Source organism: Pygoscelis adeliae, unplaced genomic scaffold (assembly GCF_000699105.1).
Source record: "Pygoscelis adeliae isolate BGI_AS28 unplaced genomic scaffold, ASM69910v1 Scaffold650, whole genome shotgun sequence".
Taxonomy (NCBI): Eukaryota; Metazoa; Chordata; class Aves; order Sphenisciformes; family Spheniscidae; genus Pygoscelis; species Pygoscelis adeliae.
Window position 1 is genome coordinate 51,782 of NW_008823878.1, and position 10,636 is coordinate 62,417.

Genomic DNA, 10,636 nt, shown 5'->3' on the forward strand with positions numbered 1-10,636 from the left:
TTCTCCCTCTTGCCCATCCGCCCCCATGCTGCCCTCTGGGACAGGCAGAGCCGCTGCTCAGCACCCCTCCTGCATTCACAGACGGCTGTCAGCACCACCGAACTACAGCAGAACCCATGGCTGGTGGGCAGAGGTCCGCTACCCGCCCTACACCCCAACAAGGCTCCCAGTCAATAGGGCTGGGGACGGGTCTTTGGCCAGCACCATCAGCACTCGGAGCTGCTTACCTTGGATATGTAGAAGGCCTCCGCGTGCTTCTTGTAGAGGGCGAGGATGCCTGGAATCAGCTTAGGGAGCTGCTCCTCCAGCTTTTCACTGGGCATCAGGTAACTCATAGGTCCCATAGCCTCCACCACAGCCAGTCTCAGCTGCAGGGAGAGATTGCGCATCAATAGTGTGGCCCAGACCCTGGACGGACACGCCTGCCGCAGCATCGCTCCGCTGCTATGAAGCTGCTCTTCCTAATGCTTGTAGGAGCCTCTGAGCAGAGGCAGGGGCAGCATTTCGCCCGGCTTTGCCAGTTTAAGTGCAAGGGGTGCTCAAAAGAGAAGGGGGACGCCTAAATATGTCACCTACGCCTGCAGAGGACAAAACCTGGCCGGCCATCTCCCAGCTGTGGCACATGCCCAGACTGTCCCCCAAGGGGCTGCAGAAGCACCCCATGCTCTGCTTTCCAGCAATGGGGAGCGAGCGACCCGTTCTGCACGCGTTACGTATGGGAGACGAGGACAGAGGGAACCGAGCGGAGCCGCAGGGCACAAGGAGAAAAGCATCCAGCCCTAAATCAGAGCCGGGGGCTTGCTCTTCTGGGGGCCACGTCCTTAGGAAAGGGCACAGCTGAGATGCTGCAAGGCCGACGTCGGACTAACAGCCCCCCGCTCCGTACCCAGGGAGGTCCCACCATGCCCCCCGTCCCCCCACCTTGGCTTCCCGGTGCTGCAGCCAGCTGTTGAAGAGCACTTCGTACGCACTGAAGATCTCGTTTGAGAAGGTGTCCTTCCTGACCGTGGGGTCTGGGGCCTGGTCCAAGTTCGCCAAGTACTCCTGGATGCTCTCACTGAAGTGCTGCAGAGCTAGGAGACAGACTGCACAGTCAGATTTTCCACGCGTACAAGACAATGTTTGTTTTAGCCCCTCCAGAAAGCAGATGGTTGACATGCTGTTTTACTGGGCAGCATCTCAAGGGATAGCAGATGCACCAGGACTCTCCCTGGCAGGCTGAGATACTTCCCGAGAGGTGCCGTGGCTACAGGGGCTCCCGGCAGGCAGCCACGCCAGAGATACACGCTGCTTTGTGCTTCCTGGGCCAGGGCTGATATAACCAACCCCAGAGACCCAGCTCCACTGACCCACGGGAACCTGGATTTGCCACATGGGTTATTTCTACACATTCGTTAGCAGGTAGGGCGGCCAAGAATTACAGCCTCACAGCCACAGGCAAGCCAGCGCACCCGCACCTCAACGAGTTCGTCTGGTCCCTGGGCCAGCAAGCGCTGCATGTGAGCACACGTTATTTTTTCCTCTTGCGAACCGGACCGGTGACAAGAGCGTGTTGGCGTAAAGGCACACATCCTGGCTCAGACGCAAGGCTCGGCTAGAGGCTGCTGACCGCAGGGGATACCCATCTTCCATCTCCCCCCGAGGATGCCTTCGCCACAGCTTTACGGGGTTCCCCAAGGCTTTACAGAGTTCCTGGGGCAGCCAAGGGACCACCTAACACCAGAAGCAGGTATCAGCTGACAGCACCCGAGGGCTGCAAACACCCCCCTAGTTTTACTTGGGGAATTATCCAACAGCAGAGCACACCGAAAAGGCTCCCAGCTTCAGAAAAGCTCCCAGCTTCAGGAGCTCCTGCACGGGACGTCGCTCCAGATGCTCAGCACGAACCTCTCCGGGCTGAGCCCCGCGCTGCTGCTGAACACGGACGCGGCAGGCAGGCTGCCGGTGCTCTGGGCAGGTTTGCCCAAGCAGCGTCCCCGTACCGGCCTTTCACAGGCAGCCCCGGGAAGCGCTGCCAGCCGCAAGCCCTGCCTGGCCGTCTGTCCAACCCAGAGCTCCAGCACACCCATCTGCCCGTCCCGCAGCTCCTTCCAGCCCCCTCCCGGGACCCCCAGGCACCAGGGCACCCAAGCAAAGATCCTGCTTTCCCTCCACATGCTGCCAGGGGCACGCACGTGCTCCCTTCCTTAATCCCTTAGTGCACAGCGAGGCTTTTCTAGCTTCCTCACCCTTCACTAGCTGTTTCCTAACAAGCGAAGCAGCCTGGGGCTTGCAGAGCCGGTAGCGTGCCGCCGACCCGGCCAGGTCCAGAGCTCTGGCTGCCGGCACCGCCACGGGCCACCGAGCACTGGAGCAGGACCCGTGAGGGGCGAGGCTGAGGCAAGGGGAGAGGAGAAGGATCACAGCCTGCTCAGGTGTAGAGGCACCTGGGGAGCCCGGCTGGTCCAAGCCCTGGCTCAAGCAGGGACACCCAGAACAGGCTGCCCAGGACGAGCTTATCGGCCCCTCTCCTGCTAGAGAAGGACGGCTCCTGCGGATGATCCCCCGACCCCGGGGAAGGGGTCCCTGCACCCATGGGATACCCACGGGACTGAGCCGTCCCTCCCCGGGTACGGCAGCCCTGCTCCTGCCAGAAAGTCGCTCAGCAGGAGCTTGCTCAGCTCCTCCGGGGAGGGAGACCTCGCAAGCCACGTCCCGCACTAATGGGGTGAAGAAAAAAACCCCACGATGCCCCGGCATCCTGGGCAGGAGGTTTCCCCGCAGTAAGATTGTGGCAGAAGATGGAAAACTGAAGGAAACAAGTGCCTGGCCCCGCGTCGCAGCAAGACGTGGTGGAGGAGCACAGCGTTTCTGGCGCAACCACCGCCCGGTGCCATCTGACCGGTGCCCACGCTATCAGCTGGGGACTCCAGAGCCCCATCGTGCCTGATCCCTCATGCCCACGGGACCCCACGCCAGCGGGATGGAGAGGCTGACACGGCCCCCCGAGGATGCGAGATGACGCGAGGGCACGCCAGCTCTCCGGGCCCCCGCACAGGCTCAATGCACCCACGTTATCAACACCCAGAGGAGGAAGCAGGTTCCCGCAGGAGGAGGAGGAGGAGGAGGAAGGGGGGCTCCCAAGAGAAGAGCCCAGGACCCTCCCCGCCCCACGGCACCGCACACCGAGGCTGATGCGGCAGGGGTTGCACGGCCTCCGCTCCCCCTCCTCGCCTACGGCAGCTGTTTATTTTCAGCCCGGTAGGATCAGAGATGCTGAGTCACTCCACGACCTCATACCAAAGCCAGATCATTTCAATCACATGCCTCCTCACCCTCGCCGCGACCCAGCTGGCAGCACGCAAGAAATAAGTACTGCAAGCACTGCCCTGCCTGCTGGAAGAGACCATCGCCCTCAGGGCTGAGCCCTGGTCTTCTGCTGTCCTTAATGCGGGGGGGCAGGAACTCCCCGACCTGCTCCCCACGGCTCAGACAGACGGGAAGGGCTCAGAGGGGACACAGGGATGATGGACCACCAGCAGAAGGGTCCGATGCTGCACAGCGGAGCTTGTGCTGCTGAGAAACCATCCATGGCAGGGCGGGTCTGGCTGCTCTTTGGGCAGAAACTGTGAATTCCCATCAATGCCCACCTCGGAGGGGTCAGGAAGGTCCCAAGCTCACCCCCGTCACACCCAGCGCCTTTCTGGAGCAGGGAGCGAAGTCTAGACCCCATCTTCACTCCATCTGCAGGCTGGAGTCAAAACACCCTTGCTTAGGTTGAGTCCTCCTGAAGTTTCTGTGACAAGTTTGTCTTGACAAAAGCGAACGTGTCTAGCCAAAAACATCACCTAAAAGTCCTCCCCCAGCTTGAAGCCAGGCGGATGCGAGGGCAACAGGCAATGTTATGCTTGGCTTTACTTTTTTTGTTGGTTTTGTTTTTTTAAAAAAGCTTGTAGCCAGGAACGCGGGGGCAATAGCTACTCCAGCCAGCAAGGTTTTAGGACACAGCTGGGAAGCTCATTCCCTTCCCTACAGCGGGGCCACCGAGGGCAGCACCACTCCCAAATCAGAAAGCGGTACCTTGCTGACTCCTCCGGAGCGGTAAAACCAGGATTCACGTCCCCAAATCCACCTCTCCATCCCCGCATTCAGCCCAGATCAAGCTCCATGTAACCGTCCAGCAGGCTGGTACCTCCTTGTCCCCGTCCCTCTGCACTGGGCCACCCTGGAACAGCAAAACCGCCCCAAAAAGACCTGCCCGCGTCGCACGGTTGCGCCGACTCCAGAGTTACCTCATCTGCCTTTCAGTCATTGAAAACTTTGGCAAAAAATTATACAGGAACCATACGGAGCCAGAAATCCAGCACGCCGGCAGGCGACACCTTCCCAGTTTCGCAGGCAGCTGAACCCCGCTGGCAGCAGGCAGCTGCTGGGGACGGGACATCCCCTCCTGGCAGCCCGATATCGGCACCACGGCCTCCTCACGCTTTCGGGAAGGTCCGGGGAGGCACGTCCGCCCGCGCCCCAGCCCTCAGCCTGGTTTTCCGCATGCTCCGAGGTCAGCAGTCACGAGGGGCTGACCGTGGGCAGGCAGGGGTTTTGGGATCAGGGCAGGACCTGCTCCAGACCCGCACGGGGCTGCTTAAAGATGCTCATCCCCCCCACTCCCCGCGCTCCCCAGCACCGGCAGCGCTTTGGAGACTTCATGTCCTTTAGGATATGAGTTAAGAGGTTGCAAGTACTCTGCAAGAGCAACAAACCGACCGTGCCTCAGCGGCAGCAGCTACAGGGCCATTTTGGGAGGAACACGTGAGGAGCCAGGACATCACGTTTCTCAGGACCGAGCGGGGAGAGTGGGGAGCAGAAAGCCGAAAGAAGCGATTGCTGGAAGCGATGAAGGAGAAGGAGCTGCCGACGGTGGAAGGCAGCTCCAAAAAGAGCCACCCGAAACTCAGAATTGAGTTTTACCAGCCCCGTGGGCCACGCTGGTCCTCCCCACCATGCCCGAGCAGAAGGATCCCTTCTCCGCAGGGCCAGGCACCTCTGGTAAGCCATCTCGGACAGAAATAGCGGCAGACCTCCCGTCTATAAACACGTTGCCCGCTATCTGCTATCTGCTATCTACTTCGGCCACAACAACCCCATGCAGCGCTACAGGCTGGGGGAAGAGTGGCTGGAAAGCTGCCTGGCGGAAAAGGACCTGGGGGTGCTGGTCGACAGCCGGCTGAACATGAGCCGGCAGTGTGCCCAGGCGGCCAAGAAGGCCAACGGCATCCTGGCCTGTATCAGAAATAGGGTGGCCAGCAGGAGCAGGGAAGTGATCGTGCCCCTGTACTCGGCCCTGGTGAGGCCGCACCTCGAATACTGTGTTCAGTTTTGGGCCCCTCACTCCAAGAAGGATGTCGAGGGGCTGGAGCGTGTCCAGAGGAGGGCAACGAGGCTGGTGAGGGGTCTGGAGAACAAGTCTGCTGAGGAGCGGCTGAGGGAGCTGGGGTTGTTCAGCCTGGAGAAGAGGAGGCTGAGGGGAGACCTCATCGCTCTCCACAACCACCTGCAAGGAGGTTGTAGCGAGGGGGGGTCGGTCTCTTCTCCCAAGTAACTGGCGAAAGGACGAGAGGAAACGGCCTCAAGTTGCGCCAGGGGAGGTTTAGATTGGATGTAAGGAAAAATTTCTTTACTGAAAGAGTAGTTAAACATTGGAACAGGCTGCCCAGGGAAGTGGTCGAGTCACCATCCCTGGAGGTATTTAAAAGACGGGTAGATGAGGCGTTTAGGGACATGGTTTAGTGGACATGGTGTTGTTGGGTTGATGGTTGGACTCGATGATCTTGGAGGTCTCTTCCAACCTTAATGATTCTATGATTCTATGATTCCTGGATCGCCTGCAGCCGGCCTAAACTACCTGAGCTGCCAACACCAGCAACCCCCATGGCTAAACCAGCTCAGGGGATTGGTTGTACTGGATGGAAGGAGGATGCTTCATATTCACAGAGATTGCCTGACCTTGGCTCTGGCTTTCTGAGAACGCGCCTGCACAGGAACAGCTTGAGAGCTGCCCGTTCTTGCTTTGCGCTCAACGTAATAGAACAAGAGCTCTTAAGGTCGAAGCAGCCCTTCACATCCGACAGTGTAAAACCGTTACCGGACTGCAGCAGATCCCGGTAACGAGTTCAGACACAAACCTCATCGTTACCGGGAGAAAGAGATGCTGCTGCCGTAGTCCTACATCCACCCCTGCAGTTTACAGGGCTGCTCGGGAGGCTCCCACTCATCCTGTTCACTCCTTGACGCGCAGAGCCACATCAGCATTCCCAGGCCTTGGGTGCAAGTATCAGCAAGAGATAAGAGCGACTGCACCAGCGGTGTGCTCCAGCAGCTCCCGCGGTATCTGTCAGAGCCCTTGAACCCGCACTCCCCCAGACCACCTTTTATCTTTGCCCAGCTATGGAAAGAAAACCACAAAATCCTGAGGATCCTCTGCTGGATGTTAACAAGGCTGTCATCTCATGCCCGATCGGGGCTGCGCGCCATCCCGCGGTCCGAGTCGCAGACGCTACTGCCCCACACTCAGGAGAGCATCTCACTGGCGAACAAACACAAAGGAACTCGGGCCAGGAGCCACACCACGACGGGCCACCGCGTCCAGGTGAAGCTGGATCAGCTCTGGCTAGAGGCCGAGGGACAACCAAGCAGGCTGTTTGCCAGCTGTGTCAGCGCTAGTACTTCTGCGTCAAATCCCGCCGCACAAGCGGTGGCTTTCGGCAAGCCCGGGGCTGGAGGAGGGCGTCACGAGAGGGGAGCCCCGTGACATCCTGCCAGCCCACCAGAAGTGTCACATCCTGAAACCGGCTTACGAGAATTAAAGAAGCGGCTTGGACGAGAGCTGGCCTGGAACCGTCGCTGCATCCCGGCCTCCTCGCAGTTCCTATCAGGGCTAACGCTTGGGCTGTTGCAAGGTGCCAGGTTCATGGTCTTAATAAAGGGACAGCCTGGTTTATAAGAGGGTCTCGAGTACCGCATCCCTCCTTCCTTCAGCAGCCCACCAGGCCAGTCCCCTCAACCCGAGTCGGGACGGCTCTGGAGAATCCACGTCCTCTTCGCCAGAGGAGAAAGTGAAGGGCACCAGTGCTCACTGAGCTACGAAAAGGGAGTGGCAGGGCTCAGCTAGGAGATGGAGAAGGACTTCTGCTGGATCCCAGTGACCTAGAGCTGACAGCTATCCATCCCTCCCCAGAGCCAGCCAGGTCCCTGCTCCCAGACATTCAGGAAAGGTCCATCCTAACCAGCTCTCCGGCCCCCGTCCACAGTCCCTCCTTTTCCAGGGAAGGGAAAAAGTCTCCCACAACACATCTAAAAATCTCTGCAGTCTCAGAAGATCCGGAAAAACCTTACCATAGCAGAAGACGGACTTCATGTGGTCCTGTTTGGCCATTCCCAGCATGGGCAGCATCGTCCCGAGGATGGAGTTGAGAAAAGGCACCATTCCGAACACTGGGAAGGAAGCAGGAGATGCTCACTCGCAGCAAACACACAAGTGCCGCTCTGCAGCTGCCCCAGCCTGCGCCGGACGCAGACCCGGCAGGATTGCACAGGCACCCGAAGAGCGCCGGCTCGCCGCAGCCAGGCGCTCGCTGCCAGCCAGGAGCCCGATTCTGCCACACAAGAGATGCCGACAGCCCCGGGTGGGAGCTGGCCACCCCAGCACGTGGTGGAGGCAGCTCTAGCGCAGCAGCAGCTCACTCCTCCGAGCCCCTGAAGTTCACGACTGTTTCTCAAAGTTGGTGAGCTACAGGCTACGTCCCGCTTGCTGCTGGCATCATCGGATCTTTCCGCAGCCCGACTTCTTTTCAGAAGTCCCATCCTAGAATTATCGTTTTTAAACCCGGCCTTTCTGGGACGGCTGGAAACGAGAGCCCAGCAGGGAATTCTCTAAGGACGAGGGCCAGGCAGCTCCAATTCCTGCTGGCTGTGAAACCGACTTTTAATAGGGACTCTGCTCCTCTGTGCTCTAGGAATTGCCAGGTACGTGCCAGGTACCACTGATAGCGCTCCACCTTGCCATACTGCTTGTTCACCAGTTTTTCAGTGCGTTTCATCACTAAGTTATCTTGCAGAGCAAACACCTCAATTGTTCAGCAGCATCAAGCCTAAGCTGTAAGATCCCGAGGAGTTTGTTTCGAAGCACGTTGGCTGGCTCAGCACGCGCGACGCTGCGGAGGTGCCCCACGGCAGAGCTATACGGGCACAGTACAGCTGAACTACAGCTATACACCTACTATAGGTGAACTGCAACACCCGAAGCACGCCACGCTTCCACGGCTCTTTCCCACGCAGACCGGCAGCCGCACACGGAGGCGGCAGGTTGCCAACTCACCGTTCGACACAGAGAGGTTTGCAAACGTCTGCATGACGAAGTAGTGCGGCAGGATCCCCGGCTGAAACTTGGTGAGCACCTCCTCCATCACCTTGTTGATGAAGCGCTGCCCCACCGCAACAAGGACGTTGCTCGCGGCTTGCTGCCAGTCCCGGATCACCTCCTGGCATGGAGGGAGGAAACCACGTCAGAACAGACACTGCGTCAGACACGCGGCCTCCCCAGGGGGCTGCTTCTGCTTCGTTTAAATGCCACGCATCATGCCCGGCTCCAAACGCCACGGGGAATTGCACAGGGCGGGCTAAACAACAGGCTCGTGATTCAGATGTGATCTTTTCCCCACGTGGACCTGCAGCCTCTCAAGGCCCTTCTCCTTCCTGCTCTAATACCCACCTGCCTGTGCAGGTCCTTTTCAGCATCCGAATTTTATCTAGCTGCGTATGCATGCCGTGCTGGAAGAAAACCGTCAGCCAAACCATCCTCGTCTCTCCCCAGAGGGAGGAACGTAGCCCATCCCCTACTGCCTCCACCGTCCCAAGTCCAGGGGATGGCACGTAACTAGCTCTTCCCTTCCACGAAAGGGGTCCCGGTAACTGCCACTGCCGAGGCAGCCCCAGACCCGCAGCATGTACTGCAACGACAGTTGCATCAGGGGCAGAAAGGGCCCGGCCAAGAACGACGGGGGGAGCCGGAGCTTTCGGGTCATACCTTTGACTTGGTCATTTCATTAGAGGCCAGGAAGATAACCACCTTCGCTGTGCTTTTGTCCAAGAGGGCAATGTTGCTCTTCACCACGGTTTCCATTGCCTTCAGGATGATCACCCGGTGAGGGTAGGCCAGCTGAAAAGGGAGGGAGAAAGCAGACGGTCAGCCAAGCCGAGCACAGGCGCGGCGGCTGCCCCGGGGCGAGCGAAACCTGCGTGTCCCAGAGCTGCCCGGCAAGGGACTGGCTAGCGTTTCCACCATGCAGCCTGCACGGGAAAAGGCAACGACTTGAACCACCAACCAGCTTTACTCCGTTTCTCATCCACGACAGCGTGTTATCGCCATTTCTTCCCCTGTGCGACTCCAGCGCCTTGGACCAGACTTCTCAGCCAGCTGGCCCACCACTCTTTTAGCCCAGATCCTCCCAGGTTATCTCCCTCGCTTGCTGACAGAGCCAATATCCCCAGGCCGCCAGGAAATATTTCTCATCCTGCTGACATTCCCAGGACCGAGCAGAGCAGACCCCTACCTTGTCATGCTGCCGCAGGTACTCGTCGCAGGAGTTGAGGATCTCCTCCGGCTCGGATTCCCCCAGGTAGCACAAAGCGTTGTAGATCTGCTCCTGGACTAGCGGGTCCTTATCCGTTGTGGCATCCATCAATGTCGTAGCAAGCCCTGAGCAAGACAGGCAAGTTGCAAAGGTTTTGTATTCTCTGAACATCTCCTGGACTAACAAGAGCCGCGGCAGAAGGGCCTCTGCGCATTTTCCATGAGGCACGTGCACAGCGAAATTACGCTTCACCAGCCCTTTCGTTTCCCACTCAACAAGCACCTGCCAAAACCGTTCCTTCTCAGCTCACCATCCAAGACGACTCACCTTTAACGTGGAGACACCCTGCACGCGGCCCTTCCCTATTCCCCAAGGGCTCGTTCATCCTCATCCCCCCAAGCTGGGCTGGACGCTTCACAGGTATTTTTTGCTGCGCACCCAGCAGATACCGCCCAGCGCCGCGCCAGCCTCTGAGCCAAGGTGAACTTGGCTCTAAGGTTTCTCGCTGGAGCGGGGACAAGGAGGGATATATTACACTGGAGATTTTTAGACCAGGGCTGGGCAGCAGCACCGGGGGACGGCCTCTGCTGTACAGCCGGGCACCGGCACCGTCTGAGGTGCCTGGGGAACCTGCACAGGGCTGACACGACGTGGGACCTACCGAGGGCACGTCCTTGAGGGCCGGGGGCTGCAGGAACCCCCCCGGCCCTCATCGTCGTGCTGCTGAATCCCACCACCAGACGAGGCTCTACGAGGGTGAGTGGACGCCGTCGGTTAGGAGTTAATACCTGGCAAAGTCCTCCCCGGCATTCCCATCCCTCCGGCCACGCTAACCAGCTGCGGCTTGGGAACAGCCCCGGGGGCACAGGCGGCGGCGGCGGCCCTTGTCCTGGCCCTGGGGGCACCGTCCCAGGCACCAACGCGCCATCCCCAAGCACGACACCCTCCGCCGCCCAAGGTTACGGGGCCCCTATTAAAAACGCTGCCCCAGTGGCCGGCCCGGCAGCGGGACGGAGGCCCCCGCGGTC

The 10,636-nt window shown here is 59.5% G+C and overlaps 1 protein-coding gene across 1 annotated transcript in view; it reads right to left on the reverse strand.

Moving 5' to 3' along the window:
• Positions 1–10,636, reverse strand: part of MROH6 (maestro heat-like repeat family member 6) — a 55,456-nt gene that overhangs the window by 43,319 nt on the left and 1,501 nt on the right. Inside the window, 6 exon segments of the mRNA XM_009334583.1 lie at positions 228–368; positions 922–1,073; positions 7,372–7,470; positions 8,354–8,516; positions 9,062–9,193; positions 9,588–9,733. Of these exon segments, the coding sequence (XP_009332858.1) occupies positions 228–368; positions 922–1,073; positions 7,372–7,470; positions 8,354–8,516; positions 9,062–9,193; positions 9,588–9,733 (833 nt within the window).